This window comes from Parasteatoda tepidariorum, chromosome 1 (assembly GCF_043381705.1).
Source record: "Parasteatoda tepidariorum isolate YZ-2023 chromosome 1, CAS_Ptep_4.0, whole genome shotgun sequence".
Lineage (NCBI taxonomy): Eukaryota > Metazoa > Arthropoda > Arachnida > Araneae > Theridiidae > Parasteatoda > Parasteatoda tepidariorum.
The window spans coordinates 88809714-88831206 of record NC_092204.1 but is presented as its reverse complement, the minus strand read 5'-3'; the positions used below and the strand labels follow the sequence as shown (position 1 = coordinate 88831206).

The window sequence follows — 21493 nt, the reverse complement described above, 5'->3', positions numbered from 1 at the left end:
ATTGAAATCAATTACTTAATGAAATTTATACACTTCTCTGCCCCCTTCACAATTTGATTATCTTTTCTTCATGTAGCTGAGAAATTTGGAGCTGTAGCAGAGAATATATCTCAATAAGAAATGCTTTCCCGTTTAGAATTCCGCCATTCATTTCTCTGACGTCTGCCAGAGATATTTCGACGCCTGATAGCAGGCATTTTATTTAGGCAGCAGGCACTAAATAAATAAAAATAGAACTAAATAACTAAGATATCGTTTTAAATCTCAAATCAAAATAATTGTTTGTAGAAAGTTTGTTTTGGTTTGAATATTCGCACGTTTGTTTTGGTTTGAATATTCGCACGATGCCATTGCCATTCTATTGTAACGAAACAAAAAATTTATCATGAAACTAAAAATTTATCAAAGGAACTAAAGATATTGAATTCTTTTTTTAAGAAATTCAGTTCCGTTTTTTTTATCCACTCTTATTTTTGTTTATCAATCTATTAATTCAGAAATGCTTTAAATCAAACGATGCTTACGGAAACAATGCTTATGCGAACCACCCGAAAAATGATTTGCTGAATTCTCATTGGTTGAAACTAAATTATTAATTTTATTAATTAATTAAAGGAAATTTTCATAATTTAAGACCTTATTGCACATCTACATAACAATACCTTTAAAACGACACCTTATTTGTTTAATTCTGTTGCGTAGTTTGGGAGTTTTTAGCGAGACAAAATATTGCTAGCCTATTAATATATAGATAAACAATAATTATAGAAAATAAGATTTATTTAAATGACTTTACGTGATTATTATAAATCTCCATCCAAATGAGTATCAAATGCGAGTTGCAGAAACTTAAAAGTATAGTAACAACTTCCTTAAATGTACAAAGTGTTCCATCCTCACCTCCCTTAAAACATATTTTTAAAATCATCCATATTTCTACAAGATTCTGTGCAAAAAAAATCTTTATATAAACTATAATTATAGAAATAGAAAATAAGATTTATTTAAATGACTTTAGATGATTATTATAGTAGGGGCTTTTGATGCAAAATTCTCTACTTCTAAGAGCCACAAATATAGTGTTACATAAAGTATAAAAATAAAATGATAGTAAATATATGGTATAAAAATTAACTAGAAAACAAATAGAAAAAATACAAAGCTGCTCATTTTATCAATTCCAAGAAAGAAATTCATTCCTAAAAATGCAGTGATTGATAATTTTAACTCATAATAAACACTTAATTTTTATATGTTTAAAGTTAGTTTATTGAAACAGACAAATGAATTACTCATAACTTAAAAATTCTTATTATAAAAGTTGTACCTCTTATATCAGATTTAGGTATTATGAATTCTATACCTTGAGTGTTTATAATTATAGAGAATTTACCAGCTGAAAAGATGATAAAAACTAATATCACCTCATTTTATGTTTCTTACAAGCTTGTTATAATAATACTCAAATGTAGTTAAATACGCTAGCTTAAATTGTATTGTAATAATTTTAATATTTAAAACATTTAGATATTAATTTATTAACTTCCCTAAAATAATTTAGCACAATATTCTTTCACATTACAATGTCACTCATTACTACTTTAATATTAAAGAATATTATACATTTAACCTGAAAAATATTTTCTAGCTAACAAGTTAACTAAAAAACTAAGATATATAAAGGAGTTTAGTGAGAATAAAAACTAAAAAACTCACTTAAACTGACATAGTCAAATAAAATAAATTGAAAATAAAAACTACTTCTTTAATTGACTTGAAATGAAAACAACTTGTTTAATTTTTAAATTACAATAAAAAACACATCATTTTATAATTATATAATAGAGGGAAATAAAATATTGTCAGAGAGTAATTCAAAAACTCAGTAAAAAGCTATGTGGATAAAAAAAAAAAAAAAAAATGTCAATATTGGCCAAATAAAAAATCGGCAGATATATTAATTGCATTTTCATATCATTTAAAAAGTTTCTTATAGCATTGTTGATGGTAATGTGCATGTGATATTCAATATTTAAGCAAACTCGATTATATAGTTAACAGTTAGTATTGCATTTAAATATAGATTAAATTTTCATAGTTAAGATAAAATAAAGATCAATAAAGAAATTATTTACAAAAAATTCAAATGAAGAATCTAAATTTTTATCATTTTATAAATACGAACTATATTCACAAACACATTAAGTCATAATAAAAATAATATGTACGTTCTCAAGATTATATGCCAGCATAAACTATTAAGAACCTTTATTAAAGAGGACTGCTTATTTTTTACATAACATACTGTAATATAATTGAAAAAGATTTACCTGGTTTTGCAGGAATTTATTAGTTGAATCAATTTCTTTGCTTGATAATTTTTCATACACATTTGATTTCATTTTTAATTTCAGAAACAAAACAATTTATTTCTAGATCTTTTTGGTCACAACAATTTAAAGAAAAAAATATGCTTTGGATTCAACTTCGAATTTTCTAAAGCCGAGAAAAACTCCACACTATGATCATCCATCACAATCGCAAAATCTTTATTTGTTTTGATTTATGACAGGAATTCATATACATGGGTATTTCTAAAAAGTTATACAAATAGTGATACACATTGAATCTTTTTAACTTCTAAATTTGATCTAACTCCTTTTAAATGTACGAACTCTTTAACATTTACGAACGAGCAACAAAGCGTAGCTTTTCAGTGGAAAACAACTGAATAAATTTTGAAAAGCCCCGTAATGCGGTCTTTTTTCAACCATACAATTTCTTAATGGAAAATTATAGAGTGATATACTGATGAAAATAATTTTGAAAAAATCTTACTTGACTGAAAATGTTTACCATTCATTTTCTTCATATTTTTTAGATTTTTTGATAACATAAGTGACAAAAGCTAACTCTCGCCAAGATCAATCGCAATAATGCGTTGCGTTTTCTGAGTTGTTTTTAAAACCTCTGAATTAATAGGACTGATTGTACATGGTAGTTTCACTTTTTCAATCTTTTAAATTTTTACAGTCGATAACAATTTTCACATTCGGCTTCATATTAATTTAGTTACCATAGCAACAAACATGCATTGTTAATTCGGATTATGCGAGCTATTTTTCTTAAAATCATTTTCTAATGGCTGTAGATTTAAGATCAAGGTGATTATTTTAAATTGACACATTTTCTTAAGCACGTATATTTCATTTGATTTGTTCTAGGGTTATTTTTGTTGTAATACAATCGATTAAAAATAGTAACGACCTCCTCTGATATATTATAGTAGTTCAACGTTTAATTGTTATGAATTTTACAACAGAAATTACTAAAATTGTTTTTTTTAGATTTATTTTTACAGAATATTAGATTCATGAGTAGGGATATTATTTATAATGTTATCAGAATTTCTTCAAAACAAGCGTTGAAGCAGCGTTTATTGTGCTGTTTCATTTCATTTAGCGGGAATACATTGAACCTTATAAATGGTTTATATGAGGGTTATGCTATGGGCTATATTGCCTTAGATAATATTTATTATTGTAGCTAATGTAACGGTTGTTTGGATAGTTTTTCATGAAAGCTTTTCTATAAATATGCAAGGAAGTCATTATTCAAGAATGATATTTCTGGTAAACTTCACTATGATTTTGTAATGTTTAAGAGAGGTTATGCTAGTTACACACAGTTGCTGTGAAAGTGAAGCATTAAAATATTTTGGTCCACTTCATTTAACTTTTATATTTTCTTCATAAAAGTTTTACTGAAATAAATCAAAATATTACTACTACTACTAGCTGATATTACTGAAAACAAATGTTTACAATGAGTATTGTAGTTACTATCAATGGCGTAGCTTTAAGTGCAGCTTGGGACAAAACGCAGCTCTAAATAATGCTGTTATTTGATTAATCAAAATCAGTCAAATATCTTTGTGATGATTTATTTTACTTTCAAGTGTTCTTTTTTTTTTCTTAACTAAAAATTTTACAGAATCATCAAAAAATGAATGATCTACACGTATTGTATCAAAAAATTAATGACAAACAAATATTGCGCATGTGACTAATTTGGTAATATTGCTTTTCAGTTTTCTTTTTAAAGTGTCACTATATCACTATTATATACGTATATGTTTCCCAGACTGTTGCCAATAGCCCATTGTGCAGCTCTAGTGCGACGTAAATGAACAACAACAACAAATATATACACCAAAGAGCCATTACATTTTGACCACCCTGCTAATAACATGTAGGACCACCTTTAGTCCTCAAAACTGCTAGCACCCACCGTGGCATTGATTCCACAAGGTTCTGATAGGTAGTCTGAGGTATCTGGTACCAAGCACTCACCAACTGGTCCTGAAATTCCCTCACATTGCGAGGGGGTTGCTTGGCAGCACGAATTTGGTTTTCCAAGTAAGACCACAAATGCTCTATTAGATTAAGGTCAGGTGAATTTGGGGGCCAAGACACGATTTGAAAGCCACTGGAATGTTCCTTGAACCAATCCATGATGATTCAACCTTTATGACATGGTGCATTATCCTGTTGGTAAACACCATCCCCCGCAGAAAGAGCTGTTGCCATGAATGAGTGAACTTAGTCTGCAACTGTGTTCAAGTAGCTTACAGATGTCAGGGATTGTTCTATGAGGATTATGGGTCCTAATGTGCCCCATGAAAACATTGTTCCTGGGCGAGAAACCATGAAAACCTGGGCGAACCCATTGTTATAGATGGAGGGTGGTCATAATGTAATGGCTCTTCGGTGTATATATGTTTGTTAATAATCTAAAATGTAAAACGCTAACATAAATACTACACCATCTAAATTCTACGTCTAAATGCAGCATGATGAAGCGTATTCACACGCATCACATCATTGCAAAGCTGATGTAAGTGGTTTAAAACTGACTAAAAGTAGCTAGAACTGGTTCAAAGAACTTTTTATATGCCGTATTTCATACTTTAACAATTAAGTAATTGTTATTCTATGGAATACCTAGTTAAATCCTAGAATTCAATAAATTTATGTACTTTAACGATAACACCTATATTGAATATATAATATATATAAAAAGTGCATTAACTCATAAGCCTTTGATTATTTTATAAACTACAAATTTTTATCTTGTTTTGATATTGAGAGAAAATTACTTTTTGAAATATACACATAAGGAAGTGTAAGAGAGTAATTTTAAACATTTTTGAGAATAAACTTCAGTTATTACATACTATTACACATTTTGATAAATTTTTACTGTGTTAAGTGCTTCTTGTTTACCCTTTCAAAACTTCAAGTGATCTTTTCAGAGAGGAAGTACTCTGCCTTTTTTTATTCCTAAGAAGAACTCTGTATTGTATATTATTACTATGCCACTGGTTAGACATGACTTTTAAAAGAAAAATTAGATATTGGCATGGCAGAGGTTTTCGCTAATTTTCATAATAATTATTTTGTTAATAATTATTTATTTCCTAATGTAATTTTGCTTTTCTTTCTTGCAGTGAGCTAGAAAACACGTTTATTAAAGAAAGAATTAGCAATGTTGAAAAGCATACCAACAGTATTTGCTCAAAGTTCTCTATCTACAATAAAAAATTAGCATCACTTAAAGATAGTGGGGATGATTTAGCTAAAAGTCTTCAAAACTTTATCTCAAAAGAGACCCTCAATCAAAGCTTCAAGTTTGCTATTCATGAGTTATCTGACACCATTGCTTCACTTCAAAATGATAGAGAAGCTCAGGTAGTGCTTTTATAAACTTGGATACTTACATTAGTGGTTTACAAAGTTTGTTATAAAATACATACAATGTACAAATAACGCTAGATAAATATTTTAAATTTAATTCAATTTATTTTTCGGGCTTGATTTCAATTTATACTCAGAGAGTATGTATCTGGAATTTTAAAATAATTATTCAATTTTAAAATTTATGCTTTTAAATAGAATTTACTCAAAAGAATTTGATTCATAATTGGGTTTAATTATTGATAAAAAAAGAGACTTTTCTTGATAGGTCTAGGAGTAATAAGAGTTCACTTTTTTGATATAGTTATAAAGTGCAAATGATGTTCAAAATCATGAATAAAAAATTTATTATATTTAGCGCATTTATGTATCATATGGTGATAATTTTGCTGAGGAATGTATACCATATGACCACAAAATGGCTTTAGGTCTTAAATTTTTCTTTTTGTGATTTTAAATGTTGTTCCAACTTAATCACAACCAGCATGAAGCTAGAAAAACACCAAATTGATCTCTCAGCACTTAAAAATGAAGTTGATTTGTTTGCTTAACCAATTTATCACTTTGAATGTATGTACTTTTTACATCCCACTCAATAGTTACAAGCCAATGAAAAATTTATCCAGTTTGGTCTTATAAAATACGTTCCCTGAATATACAAGAAGTATAATCTAATTTACACCCTTATCAATAGAAACTTAATATTTAATCTGTTAATTTTGCTGTTTTTACAGAGATAAAAATTAATATTAAAAATGTAATGATTTTTATGCATGCAACTTAGGAATTTTTCTATTATTTAATTTTTATCATTTCCTAATTTTCTCATTCAGATCATCTTCTAATTACCATTTTTTCTTATAGATTCAATATATTGAAGCTAATGCTATACAAGAACTTAAAAGTTATGGTCCTATTTGCAAAAGGACAAAAGTATGTGTGATTATAATCTTAAATGTATAATATCGTAATTATCGTAAATTATTTGTTTACTTTATCTTTATCTAAAAATATTTATGTTAAATTATTATTTTTAAAAGATTATTAAGTATTTTGAAAAGCCTCATAATAACTTTTGTCCTATTACTAGAATTCATCCAACAAATTTTTCTTAAAAATTCTGAGGATTTTATTTAGTGTTTATTTAATATGCACCTATGAATTGTTTTATTACAGCTTTTATAAGAAAATCAATCTCATTTAATTAATAAATAATTTTATGTTTTATAGTAGTTTTTTTAAGTTCGTGATACATAATATCATGATTTACTAGTTATTAAATTCCTTTCCTTAATCGCATTAACATTAAGTTTGGAAAATGCAAATTTATATAAAGAAATTTCTATCATAATTTAATAATGCTGAAAAATTCAAGCAAAGATTTTAGAATGATTATTTGTCATACACATAACTTATTTGTGTAATTACTTCATTTAATCACACATGAAAAATATATAAGTTCAATTATTTGGAGTTTTAATTTTTTTTTTTTTTGGAGAAAGGTGGTTAAATGAGAAAATGGATAAAAACTATAATATCTAAATAAAAAAATTGTAGCTTTATTACACTAAATTTGTTCTTAAATGTAGTAAAAGTCTGTTATAAAGATAATTCGCAATAGCAGATTGAATTATCGTTATTGTGAGCCTGTTGTTATAAGCAAAAGCACATATTCAATGTTTAAGTAACTATGTAAAGGACAAAAAGATGAAAACACATTTACCACTTTTCCTTTTATTTTGAACAACTATTTTAATTATGTATCTAGACTGGACTGTTTTTACGTAGTTATCACAAAATGCTACAGAAAAAATTAAGTACATTAGCTTTTGACTTCATTAATTACACTAAAAATTTATTTCAACAATAATTTGTCAAAAAGGAATTCAGTATATCTATAATAAACAAAAGACAAATTCTTTTGAAGTGCGTGGCAGGATTCTTAAAATAGCAGAGCACTTTATCTTTTCAAAGAAGGAAAATGATTTGGCAGGTAATCATATTTCCTGTCTAAGCCTAAAGAATTAAGATTGTGCGAAGGAAATAAGGTGAAACGATGTTAATTTTATATTTCAAGCCTTCATTTTATTTTTAAAGATACATTTGGCAAATTAAAATTTATTGATCTCTTTTTCAGGATGAATTCAAAAAGAGTTATGAAGCAAAGCTACTTGATATCAAAAAACAAAATCAGCTCCAAAAATTGCAAGCCAAAGACCCACCGGATTTACAAAAGATTGTATCTTTTTGTTTATAATCACTTTTTAAAAAAGCAGTTCTAACAATTATACAAGAAAGCTAAACATAAATTAACAATCACAATTTTTCTGCATAATCAATTAAGCTTATAAACTGAATATTAGATGTGGGAATCATTTGTATTTGTTTAAGCAGTGTGCTTCGTTATCTTATCTCAGTGAGATGCGAAAATTTATGCTTACACGAGGTGAACTTCTAAATTAGATGCCCCTAAAAAGATGAAGGGATATAATCACTGTAGAGAGTGAAAAAATTACTATTATCTTTGTGTTGGAAATATTTATAAAAATATAAATTCATATTTTTAATTCATTTTGATATAAATATACACGATAATTATTCTTTGGAAAAACAAATTTATTATTTCCGATAGAATATTCTTAAATGTAAAGAAATTTTATTGAAGTGACCTAAAACTATTATTTAATTTGCTTGAAAATCCTATACTATTTTTCAAGTTATTATCACTGTTAAGTATTATGCTTAAGTTGTTTATCACTTAATTCAAATTTATAATGAAAATAATGTTAATGGATTTAAAGTTTTAGTGTCCATAGTCATGAAATGGACACCACCTTTGGCTGGATGCCTTCGGCTATTTTATAATTTGCCCTCTTCACATCCCAAGCACCCAGCCCTGTTTTCTGGGATCTATCTTCTATTGGCAAAGTTTGGAATATTACGTAATTTTGGTCCTAGTCAGATGACGTTGACAGTACCTAGGCTAATACACCTCTCTCTCTGATTTTCCTCACCATTACCAACCAAATTTAATGTTAACCTCACTCTACATACGTGCCAGTCATTTAATCGATTACAAGTAACATTCGCATGCCATCAGCTTTTTAACATTTTATTAAATATTTTGAACTTTCTTTCTGTGACTGCATTAGTAGTGAAAATTGCCATACTTTGAGGAAAAATGTTAATCACTTTTTATTATTTTTCCAGCTTTGATAAACTTGATTATAGAAATTATATTTATTTGATGTCTTATGATTAATTAATATGTCACAATTTTCCTTAATATTTCTCAGACCCATGTGAGTACATATTCCTTACTTCATTATCTCCAAGAAAGTATATGTATCTATATTCTATTTGCAATATTTTTATCTCAATCTTAAACTATTGTATCCTTTTGTTATTAATAATTACTCTTTTTATTAACTGTTAAATAAATATCTAAGCAAAGTGAAGACTAAAGTTTGAATTCTGTGTTAATGATTCTGGCAAAACGGCTAAATCAGCTGAGCTTTGTATGCTAGTTCTGGTAAATGAATGGAATGCAGATGGAAATTTGATAAACCCAGTTCATATCTGAGCAGCATGAAAAAAATAATATTTAGCCCATAGGATTATTCAAAAAAGACAAGTATGATTAATATGCTATAAACTTAGCACATTTTTGTACAATATTTTATGTGAAATAATGCAGAGTAACTTACTATGAATGCACTTTCTAATCTTTATGTTTTTAAATCATTATTAAGACATATTATCTAACCACATTCTACGAGCTTTAGATTTGTGAAAATAATATAACATTTACAGTTGTGTTGTTAATGTTTGTGACTTTATAAATACATCATATATTTTATTAAATGATTATTTAGAAAATGTAGAATTAAAAATATTTTTATAGTGTTTTTTTCTTAGTTATTTAAATAATCAGTACTTAATTCAATTTCTGTAAGTGTAACAATATATATTTTTCTTTTACATTTTTTTAAAAAAGTTCTTAAGTATTGTATCCTTATAAAAAAAAATTTTCTTGTTACAAAGTGTAATCAGTCTAAAATGTTATGCATTAAAAATATGATACTGCTCAGACAAAAGCCTTACAAGGTAAGGTATCCTAGTATGTAGTGTCCTTCATTTACTTGCATTGTAAGTGATCACAAAACATAGTAAAAGGGAAATGTATATTTATCTATTTCTTAAAAAATTAACAATTTCTTTGATAAAATATTTTTTACAAAATGGAAAGTTTATCAATAAAAAAATCTTTTTTGTTTGATGTTACATTTAATCAAAAGTGAGAAGTTAGTAAATTAGTTAAAAAAAGATCTATGTAACATTAGTTAAAAAAGAAGGGTTTATAAATTTTTGAAATCTTTCTAGGCGCATTATTATTAAGTTGAGATAAATCAATGGAAACTTTTTATGTCTAGACTCTAGAGTTATAATTACTTTAAGTGGAGCTGTGAGAGAAATAAAGAAAAAGGTTATTAACGTGTATTAGATATTTTTTATTTGTTAGGATAACTGTTAAGCTAGCTTTAAGATGTATTTCACCTGTTAATTTTAAGTAGTTATATTATGAGAGCAGATGCTAGCTGATATATGTGCTTTTGAAATATTATGTTTTCATGCTTATTTCTTACTAGATGCAAAAGAAAGAAAAAATTTTTTTTTGGTAAGATATGTAGGAAAAACAAAGCCTTTTTTAGGTTCTAAGTTAGTCATTATTATTTTTTTAAGCGTTTTTTGATTTATGCTAATGTTTTTCATATAACCTCTTGGAATGAATTTTTATGTATTTACAGTCCTAAAATTATCATCATATGATCCAATGGTTACAATCCTTTTATGTTTTTAAATTTTTGTTTAAATTTAATTTTGGAATTTTACTTCTATTTTAATGTATTTTTTTATTCAGTTAAATATTTGCTTAGTGTTATTTTTTTAAATAATTATTGCATTATTCAATTAAAAAATAATCTGCATACTTATGTATACGTGATGAACATTTAGGTAATCAATACTACTTTTTAAATAATTTCTTAAATTTTTAATCAAGATCAAATTCACATTTACTTTTTTCCATCATAGGCTGAAAAGGAAGCAAATCTTGCTAGAGAAGAAGCTATACATGCAGCCCTTGAAATGTCACAAAGACTAAAATCTCTTGAGAGAAAAAAGCTAGAAAACATTAAGGTAGAATTTTTTTAATTGATAGTTCCTGAAAATTTAATGTAAAAAAAAAATTAACCTATTGACTTTTGATATGAAAACACTAAATTATTTACTCATATTTAATCAATCTAAAGTCTAATTTTCAAAATAAAAAGATCATATATAATGCTCTATCTCAAACATTTCAGTAAAATTAATAGTTCTGAAATCTATAATTTTTCGAAAGGATAACTGCCATTATTTATGCATTGTTAATGTAGTCTATTTTTTTATTTGTTGTTATTCCTTATGAGTCTGTGCAGAGTGTTTTTACACTCCAGCGAATGATATATATCAAGTGCTATTGTTAGAAATAAATAAAAAAAATATATAGTCTATTAATGATATAAGGTGCTGTAATAAAGAAGGGAAAAAAAGAACTTTTAACTTTAATGTTACAAAAATTTTTTTAAATAGTTGATAATAATTCTTTAATAGGGTGCCAAAAATAAGAACATTTTAAAATCAACAAAATCTGTGAAAAATAATGACTGTTTAAAAGCTATAAAAACTATTATATAAATTGAAAACTTTCTAAGGGTTTTGAAACTCATATAATCCCTGTAATTATTCATTGCAATTTGGTAAATTATTAAATTTGCAGATTTTCATTTTGAAAAAAAAAATATTGTTACCACTACAAAAACTTATAACCAATTTCCAACTATAAATCCTACTTGGTTTGTTTGTGATATTATAAGTAAGTAAAATCTAAATCTCAAACATATATTGTTTTTTAACGTAAGCCTATGTGTAGGGGGAACTTTTTGGAGGGGCACATATTTTTCTTATTTTTTAGAAAACATATAGAGTCGGTGTCAAATTTTCAAACAATTTGATCATAAAAAGTAGTTTTAAATACATTATATTGAAATATGTCAAAAATTGTACATTACATTTAAAATTGATTAGTAATAAAAACTATATTTCCTATAAAATGGTATTTATTAGTTAATAATAAAAATATTAAAGATAGTATCCCAAACTTTATCTAAAAATTTATAGTAAAGTTATAGTTTTATGAGCTCGAAACATGTTGTAAGTTGTTTATTATTAGGAAACGAAAATATTATTAAATAATAGGATCAGGTGTGGTAAAGTTTTTATAAAATCCAGCTTTTTTTAAAGAAGGTTCTGAAACCAAACATTAAATTTATTTGAATGAAAAGTTTGACGTATTTTATATACATTAGATTCTATTTTAATACTAATTAAGTATTTTATATACTTAAATATAATAAAGCACGACTTATTTATTTTGTTTTATTGTTTCGTTTCAGGAATGCATTTAAATTTTTTTTTCCATTTTACCCCAGTGGGTATAGTTCTAAAATTAGTATATATTTCACTGAAAAAAACATATATAAATATCGTTTTAAAAATAAAAATGCTCTTAACTTATTACATTTAATTTATTAATCATGATTATATTTTTAAAAAATGAATGCTTAAAAAAAAAAAATTTCGTATTGTTAAATTAAAGTGTTAATGTTTCATGGCTATCAAAATTACGTTTCACTTTGGATGCAGTATACTTTGCTGAACTATACACAATTTCCAATATAGAAAACTAATAGTTTTTGGTTTATTTTAAATATAAATGCAAAAATTAATATCTAAAGTGGTAATTTAAAGTGTTTTTGCTATTTATAGCAGACATGTAATTTAATTTAGTTATTTGAAGGAAATTGTTTTTTTTTTCATGAAAAAACTGCCATATGAATGTGTATAACTCATTTATATATCTTTAAATGAGTTCACTGAGTTAAACCATTATGGTATTTTGGTAATGCTCACTAAGTTAAACCATTATGGTATTTTGGTAATTGTTTTAATGTATATGTCTGTTATATTGTATTTCCCCCTCTATTATTCTTCACTTTAAAAAATAAACTTTAAAAAATATCTTGTTTTCAGTGTTAAAATTACTATGTAGGTCTATAAACGACCAAGTAAGTTATTTTGTAGCTATTTTATTATAAAATATAGAGCATTAGATACTTATTAAAGCTAACACAGAAGTGAAAAAAAAATGCCTATCATACAACACTTAGCTAAGCCTAACCATATATCCACTTTACTCCACCTCAATAAACAACTCATAATAAATAGAATTTTGAAATTCATTCTTAAATTAAGATCCATCTATTCATATCTATATTCTATCTGTATTTATTCTTAAATTGTGATATGTAGATCTGTTCTTTTGATGTTCCTCAACCAGTTTGAACTAAAATTAGTAGTTTCTGCCAGTTTTTAATGATATTAGAAGAAAGTTCATCAACAGCTTAAGCTAACATATTGTATAAGTTGATCAAAAGCAGATAGTTCGTAAACATTAAATTTTTATCAGTTTTAAAAAGCTGAAATAAAAATGCTTGCTGCAATCCCAGTAAATAGTTCTAAAAATGTCAATTATCTCAATTTAAAATGAGAAAATAGATGTTTTTTTTATCTTTTACCCACTTTATCCCACCTGACCCTGCTAAACTTTTTATAGTAATAAAATATCTTTGAAACAATTATAATCATAAAAATTAAAGCATAAAAGGATTTAGTTAAATAATTTATAAACTATCTAAATTATTTTAAATGATTTTTGTTTAAATTCTTACTTTTAAATAAATAATAGCTTTTCGGGGTCTAAAAAAATGACTTTGAATTATTGAGGAAGCTTTTTGAGGGGTATGTGTCCCCTTGTGCCCCCTTAATGCAACACCCATAAATATAAATCTACAATTTACTAATTCATTTAGTTTCATTTTGATTTTATTCTCCTTCTAGCATGTTCTGCTCAATTTTATAAAAATTGAAATGATGTTTTGCGTGAAAGCTATTGAAATGTATACTACAGCTTATAATACTATGAAAAACATAAAAGTGGATGAAGACCTTAATGTATGTATATATTTTTTTTTGTTTGATATTTCTAGATATTCTGAAAATTAAATCTTTTCTTCTTAAATGCTATCTTCCATCCTTTCCACAGTTTGAACTTAGTTTTATACTTATTACAGTCGAACCTCGATCCATCTTTCCCATATTTTCCGTTTTCCTATATGTTCCGTATTCTTGTTTAAATAGTTCCATCTCAAATACTAGTCTTTCGATGTTAATAATACCTGTTTAGATCATTCTTGAAGCTAGCGAATTCCTGCGTCTATTGTTCAGAAATTTTGCCACATTTAAAAATATCTAAGTTTTTGTTTCGAGAAGAAAAATATTAACTCCTGATGCTAATAAAGGAAGAAAAAGAGGATTTTTTACTGTCCTATATCGTCGATTCAAGAAATGGTTGCAAAAGCTGAAGAAGTGTGAAAGTGATACCAATGAAAAAGTTGAAAAGAAATTGCCAACATTTGCAGAAGGCTTTAAAGCTTTTGAAACAATGAGCAACATTCTGTAGTCATGGGAGTATACAGAAAATTCACAGAAATGTTTCACAAATGTCGAAATTTTATTTTTTTGCGCAGAGATAAAAAGGTTGTATTCAAACTAAAATTTTCGAATATTTCAAGGAAACAAAAGTGTTCATTCTGTTGATTTTTTTTTACTTACCATTTTTTTAATACTTACAGTCAACTTATTAATTTTCAAATCCTTACTTTTATAATATTTCTCATACATTTTCAAGTCATTACTTAATATTTTATGTTTACCCTATTTATCGTTGTTCTGTATCTATCGTTCACAATGAATGGTCCCATGAGAAATGTGGTTGAGGTTCTACTGTATTTACTTATTTCTGAATTTTAAACAATATTGTTTCAAAACTATAAATACTTGTTTGTTTCTATTATACTTCATCATAATCAATTAGTGGGTTGGCCTTGGTTGGAAGATTTTTACTACTGACAATTCATATTTTTCTAATAAAAAAATTCACAAACCTGTTTTAACCAAGGTTGGCAAGTTTCTGCCGAGGTGGTTAAAACCACTGGTAGAAACCGGTTAAAACTGGCATGGCAGAAACCCTTTTCTGCCACATTTGTGGCAGAAATTCAGAAAATGACATAAAAGTTAAGTACTGAGATTGACATACAATGGATGATTCATAGAAAAAACATTTAAATGTTAAACAAAGTGATCAGTGAAATTGCTGTTTACATTTATGAATCAGTGAATCTAACCAATTATATTACCTCTTACATACAGCAAAGATTAAAACTGTAACTGTTATAATAATTGGATTGTTGCCATGCAAATTATGTCTTGAAAAGAAAAAAAACTATTTGAAAGTAGCTCTATTCAGTTACATTAAGAGTTAAATGATAATAATTACTGAAGTTCAGAGTTTAAGATAATAAACTAAAATTTAGTATTTATATTTATTATTACATTACTTTATTCTTTATTTAATATAAATATTTGATATACTGCACTGCACTCTTTATATTTAATATTAAACAAAGTAATATATATTTACAAACAATAAATTAAAAAGTTTGTTACAGTTACATTTTTCAGTTTACTTAAACAAAATGTCATTAAGCAATTACCAGAACTAATATAGAATTTTTTTTAGTTTCTGCCAGTTTTGGCCGGTTTTTACAACCAGTTTCTGCCACTGGCATGGCAAAAACCAGTTTCTGCCGGCAAAAAGCCAACCCTGGTTTTAACCTATACTCATTCAAATAAATAAGACATGGTCATGACAATACTTTTGAGTGATCAGAAAAAATGTGAAGAGTTATATTTTATGAATGTGGTATGGAGGTAGGAGGAGACTAAGTCAGTATTTTTCTTTATTTCAATAACAAAAAATGCAAGAATAGCCATGTATTCATTTACACCTGTAAGTTATAATGTAACCACAATAACATCACAACATTTGCAAATAATTAAAACTGCAATTGTTAGTGTGCTTGATCACAAGAATATCTAACTCAGATTAGAGTCTTAAAGTTTTTTGTAATTTTTTTTCAATGAAATGAGTGCAATTTACGTAACATGTTTTTAGGAATTCATGTCCCATTACAAAGCTTTGACTGCAACTTTGGATGATCAGTGCCTTTCCTCGTGTGATACAAAAATGCAGACAGAGAGCAACAAGATAGAAAATTCAAGAATGCATTCACTACTTAATGAAAATCAAAGACCTAGTCAAGCCTTAAGTTTATCAAAAACTGACCTGCTGAAATTAAATGGCTCGAATTCTAGCCTCACAAGTACAGCTGGATCAAATTTTGATTTTGGTGATGAAACTTTATAATGTCTTATGTTTTATGACTTTTTTTATGATTGCATGGAATTTTAATTTTATACAGATTTATGTAATGGTATATTTTTTAATCTAGTCTTGTAAAAAAGTCAATTTTAAAATCTTTTTTAGAGAAAGCTGCTCGATGCACTACTTAAATTTTTCTAGTCAATTGAGATATTTATCATTATTTATATCACTGAATTTTATATAAATCAAAATATACAAATATGTAGCTATTTTTTATATTTTATAGTACAAGGATGGATCCAAAGAAAAGATTCTAAGTTCTCCTAAATTATTTATTAACAGTACACAGAAAATACAAAAATTTTCTATTTCACTTTTCAACATGATCACAAAACTTATTTGTGCATTTTTTATTGCAATGCAGGACCAACTTATTAACTCCTGTTGTTAGAAATCGCTTCTCTACCCTTAAGCAAGTTCGCTGTAGCAGCTGATTTCACACTATAGTCTGAAAAGTACCTTATTCAGGTTAAGCCATCTTTTTATTTTGTAAACGAGAAATAGTCCTGGGTTCATAATCTGGATAAGAGATGAATCCAAACCTCCCACTTGAAGTTTTGTAGCTTACAATGTAGTCGCAGAACAGAGATATCAGGAAAAATAGGGGAATTTAACAAAAATTGAAAGTCAAGGGGTATAATTAAAAAAGAATAATTTTATTTTTGAGTTACCTAAAAGTTCTATATTTTTTCTAAAAGAATTGGCTTTGTTATAATTTTTTTTAAAATTGTTTATTTTAAATTTGTGACATTTATAAGTGTTTTGTAATATATTTATATTTAAAAAAGTTAAGACATATCTGTGACAGCCTATGAAGGGTCAAGACTTATGTGCTCATCCCTGTTTTCTAGACCATGGGCTCAGAGTTGCAGAAGCTGATGTTCTGGTTAGATGGTCAACCTTATGTGGGAATCCCCAGTGTTTAGTCTTTAAATTTTTATCAACCCACTGAAAACATGAAAGTCTTGAGTGAACTTTGGTAAGCCTAAGGATAGAACCCTAGGCCTGTTGAATAAGGTCACAAATATTTACAAAAATCATGTAAATTTGATGAAATGAGTTGGGAAAAATAAAAAAAAAATTTATTTCTGAATGCTTGTGGATACCCTAAAATATCAAAAAAGTCAGAAAAAATAATATTTGAGGTACCTTACAAATTGATTTTTTTTTTTTAAATATGGTATGGTAATATTTTTTTTAAAAAAAATAGTGTTTTATTTCTCATAATTAATTTTTAATTAATTCAAAATTCAATAAAACATAATATGACTTTTCTATGAAAGATATTGTAAAAACTCCTGTTTGTGAAAATTGCAACACCATGAAGGAATCGTCATAATTGAATGAAATTTACTACACAGTTGAGTGGTAGTGGTACAAATAAATGATTAAACTTTCAAAGCAAACAAACAATAACAAGAGATCGAAATCAGTATTTTGTGTAGCCACCACGCACCGCAATAAGCGCTGCTACACGACGTGGCATGGAGTCAAGCAAATTTTGAATGTCTGTCTGAGGAAGAGCATTCCATATAGTTTGTATGCGTACCCAAAGTTCGTCTGTAGAAGCAACAGGACGAGGATCACGAGCGAGGCACCGACCAACGAAATGACACACATGTTCAATCGGTGACGTATCTGGGGAATACGCAGGCCAAGGAAGAAGCTGTACCTGCCGCAATGCAAGGAAGGATTGAACAGTCCTAGCAATATGAGGGCGGGCATTGTCTTGTTGAAATACAGCGCCTGGCAAGGCTTGAAGGAAGGGAACAGCTTGGGGCTGTAAAACTTCACTGATGTACCGGTTGTTGTTCAGATTACCCACAATTCGTAGCAATTGAGATCGTCCATGATATGCTATGGCACCCCAGACCATAACTCCGGGTGTTCGTCCACTGTGGCGTTCGATAATGCACTCCGGAAGGTGGCGTTCACAGGCATAGCGTCTGACACGAATGCGGCCATCATGGTACCACAAATTAAAGCGGGATTCGTCAGAAAACACGACAAGCTGCCAATCAGCACGCCAGTCCTTATGCTGATTGGCCCATTGTAGCCGCAGGCGGCTGTGGTTTAGCGTGATGGTGATCCTGTATAAAGGAGTCCTTGCGCGCAGTTCAAGCTGCAGTTGACGTCTACGAATGAAACACCTGTAGCTATTGACCACTGTGCTGCCAGTTGTATAGAGGGAGCCATACGGCCTGTCAGCGCCATGCGGACCAGGTGTCTATCATCGCGAGCTGACGTGACATTTCGGGATCCACTCCCGGATTTCCGAGTTCTCTGACACTCGTCCGTCCACTGCTTTCAAACACGCATCACTGTGCTGCTGTTACGCTGCACACAAACGGCTACTGCACGATGAGACAATCCAGCTTCACAAAGGCCGATGATTCTCCCCCTTTCGAACTCCGTAAGTTGTTGAAATCTCGCTCTCTTTCGTCGAAGAGGCATAAGTAACGTCTGAGCTAACGTTTACCACTAGCAGATAACCACCGATAACCATACACGCCTCGCTACAGCCGTCTATTTATTCGGATCCATTCACCGTTCAGAGGGCGCTGCTCAGCATACGCATGCGCTACGGGTCTAAAATTCTAATCATTTGCATATTATGCTCTACTTTGCATTTCCTGAAAATTTCAGCTCACTCGCACAAGTCCTTCATGGTGTTGCAATTTTCACAAACATGAGTTTATATATATTTAAATATACTGCTGTGTTATCAACTTTTTTTAATCATTTAACATTTCTTTTAACAATAAAATTTTCATGACAAATGATTTCATGAATATTTAAATTTATTTTTAATGAATTCAAAAAAACATGTTATAAATTTGCTATTAAAGATATTGTATACCTATTTAAATATACTGCTGTGCTATCACCTTTTTTTAATCATTTAACATTTCTTTTAAAAATTTGTATATAATGCATCCATGTTATGCCGGCCAATAATACATGAATTAAACATTTATTGTAAGCTGAAATGCACATCTCAATCTAGGTTACAACACATTTGCCATATTGAAATAACTAGCATGATAATTTGTTTTCATATTATGTATTTCTTTTAAAAAACACTATGACTTTTGATGCTGTCAAAGTTGATTGCAACTAAGTTGTTAGCAATGATTAAAAAAATTTGCATCTCAGATTAGAATGTAAATTACCATCTTGTCTGTAGCATGCTTAGTTAAAGTTCATAAAGGGAAATCATCTGAATGTCTTTTGTTTTATAACATCTGAATAATTTTTTGTTAAATTAATTTAAAATAATTTATTTGATTTCTGGTCACATAGCTTCTTAGGAGCCACCTGCATATGCCTCAATATATATTAAGTTATTAGTTTTGAAAAATTTAAAGGGAGTAGCTCTGAATTCTAAAATTATCATGTTTTTAAATTCCTTATATGACACTAATATAAGAGATATTAACTTTTAAAATTTTTTTAACTAATGTTGGTTCTCCAGAATATATCTAGGGCTCTCTTTACTTCTGCCATAAATAGTTACTGTTTTAATTGTTTGATTTTTTGCAGATGCAATTTTTTTTTATGACTGATAGTTGTCCAAAATAAATAGAGATTTCAAAAAAATTAGTTTTATTTTATTTCATAAAAAAAATTAACATTTCTTAAAAAGAAGGAAAGTAATTTCAAATTTTTTTGCTTTTTTATTTTTTTCAACTATTTTATTGCTTCAGCTCTTCCTTTACTGTTTTTTTTAATTTAAAATCTTTATATAAGAAGATGCTCAGTATAACAGTTTTGGTTATACCTATCATTTCAATTTATGTTCTTATAATGCTTTTTTAAATTTCTTGTTGTGTTTTTGTCGGAGAAAATAGTAACTTCGTTAAGTCATGAAAAATTCATGATATTAGTCATGAATTTGAAAATCTAAAATGTAACAGATACCCTGAATATTAAAATGTTAACGTTTAGATTTTAAGACAAAATTGGTTCGAAACCATTTGTAAAACAAGTCCTAAAAAGTGTCATGATCTGTACAGAAAAATGCAGATTAAAGAGGAATAAAGAAATGCAAGCCTCTGTGCTTTTGTGGTCAATGATGATGATGAGTCTTAAAAATAAATTCTTTATTTGAGCAAAATAAATGTTTTATTTACATTTTACACAGACTTCGAATGCTTTTAGCATCTTCTAAACAATCTCAATTTTTTTAAAACATAAATCTATTCATATTTACACTTTGTACATAGTATTTCTCAGAATGATTAAGCATTTTATACGGCTGCTTTAGTATCATTCAAACAAAATAATATCTTGCTTTTCTTTGCAGGGGGATTATCAAAATGTTCTAATCTCCTCTGAAAATAAAAAAGACACGTTTTAACGAAACATTTAATTCCTAGGCGTTTTTCTCTTTATTATTAGTCATTTATTTTCTTCATATATTAATTACAAATAAAATAATTTTTTAACTTATTTAGCTGCTAAAAACTGAATAAAGCTAATTCCAAAAAATAAAATCTGTAAATTAATAAAAATATTTCTTAGATGCATAATTCATAACAATTTTTCATTACTAATAAGAGTGGACCATAAAATAATTTGTACAATTGAACTTACTTTTGATGAAATTTCCAAAGAGTTATCTGGCGCTGAATCATCAAACGCAACTGTGTTAAGAACCTGATTACCGTATCCACATGAAAGTGAATTACTTTCTACATGAAAAAACAAATAGAACTATTAAAAACTTCAATTCAATATAAAAATTAGGCTTAAAAGATAAAAAAAAAGCTTTAATATAACTAATTTAATTTATAATAATGCACAAAAAATGAATCAAGGAAGGACAAAATTAAAAATATTGTTTGTTTTAGTGTTAAAGAAAGTTTTGAAGGAATAGTTACCCTTTTAAGAAAATCTTACTTTAATAAATATTGGGGCAATTCCATATGTGACGGAATGACATTTTGACTTGCATGATGACAATTAATTGAAGTTTCTATGCATCTAATTTCAAATAAACATGATTTTTTCTCATGCATATCATTATTATTGGTATAATGTGATTCATAAACTAAAAAAAAAGAATTTTGTATTTTTTTTATTTTTAATTTTATGAACTTTTTACTTGTGTGACGGAATGACATTTTGGCAACCAAGCTTTCGGCATGCCGCTTAGAACTGGTAGTTTCTGTGAATTTTGCAACTATTATTTTCCTGAACTATTTTTTACTTTTAGTATAATGTGTAAGCAATGTAAATTGTGAATTTGGAAAATTAACCTCAGGTTGGTTCTTTAAGTTGAAGATGG

The 21493-nt window shown here is 27.7% G+C and overlaps 3 protein-coding genes across 6 annotated transcripts in view; 1 reads left to right on the top strand and 2 right to left on the bottom strand.

Annotated features, from left to right (window-relative positions):
* LOC107454649 (secretory pathway calcium atpase) overlaps positions 1 to 2874 on the bottom strand; it is a 57871-nt gene extending 54997 nt beyond the window's left edge. Inside the window, exon 1 of one of the 2 annotated variants that reach the window (XM_071183564.1) lies at positions 2839 to 2874. In XM_071183564.1, the coding sequence (XP_071039665.1) occupies positions 2839 to 2859 (21 nt within the window). In that variant the 5' untranslated portion in view covers positions 2860 to 2874. Of the gene's footprint in view, positions 1 to 2330; positions 2617 to 2838 lie in introns of those variants that run through there. The other variant, XM_016071902.4, reaches the window with a different exon arrangement.
* Positions 2875 to 2959: 85 nt separating this feature from the next.
* Positions 2960 to 20259, top strand: LOC107454650 (CBY1 interacting BAR domain containing protein Fam92). Of its 2 annotated transcripts, XM_071183664.1 has the most exons (9): positions 2960 to 3164; positions 5510 to 5750; positions 6621 to 6689; positions 7894 to 7995; positions 9053 to 9390; positions 10851 to 10955; positions 13758 to 13871; positions 15934 to 16168; positions 17055 to 20259. In XM_071183664.1, the coding sequence occupies exons 1-5, from the start codon at positions 3142 to 3144 to the stop codon at positions 9140 to 9142; spliced, it is 525 nt and encodes a 174-aa protein (XP_071039765.1). In that variant the 5' UTR covers positions 2960 to 3141; the 3' UTR covers positions 9143 to 9390; positions 10851 to 10955; positions 13758 to 13871; positions 15934 to 16168; positions 17055 to 20259. The 2 variants fall into 2 exon arrangements, with proteins under 2 accessions (XP_071039765.1, XP_071039759.1); XM_071183658.1 differs by having other exon boundaries at positions 15934 to 20259.
* A 32-nt stretch (positions 20260 to 20291) lies between these two features.
* LOC107454659 (uncharacterized) overlaps positions 20292 to 21493 on the bottom strand; it is a 20841-nt gene continuing 19639 nt past the window's right edge. For both annotated transcript variants that reach the window (XM_043040757.2, XM_016071927.4), the window contains 2 exons: positions 20800 to 20897; positions 20292 to 20537 (listed from right to left, as the gene is read on the bottom strand). In XM_043040757.2, the coding sequence (XP_042896691.1) occupies positions 20528 to 20537; positions 20800 to 20897 (108 nt within the window). In that variant the 3' untranslated portion in view covers positions 20292 to 20527. The remainder of the gene's footprint in view (positions 20538 to 20799; positions 20898 to 21493) is intronic.

Excerpts from the sequence above, each read along its gene's own strand:
- LOC107454650 (XM_071183664.1), top strand. The coding sequence starts at position 3,142 with ATGGCTGTAGATTTAAGATCAAG. Across the intron at positions 3,165-5,509 it reads GCTGTAGATTTAAGATCAAG|TGAGCTAGAAAACACGTTTA; the intron begins GTGATTATTTTA and ends TCTTTCTTGCAG. Across the intron at positions 7,996-9,052 it reads CACCGGATTTACAAAAGATT|ACCCATGTGAGTACATATTC; the intron begins GTATCTTTTTGT and ends AATATTTCTCAG.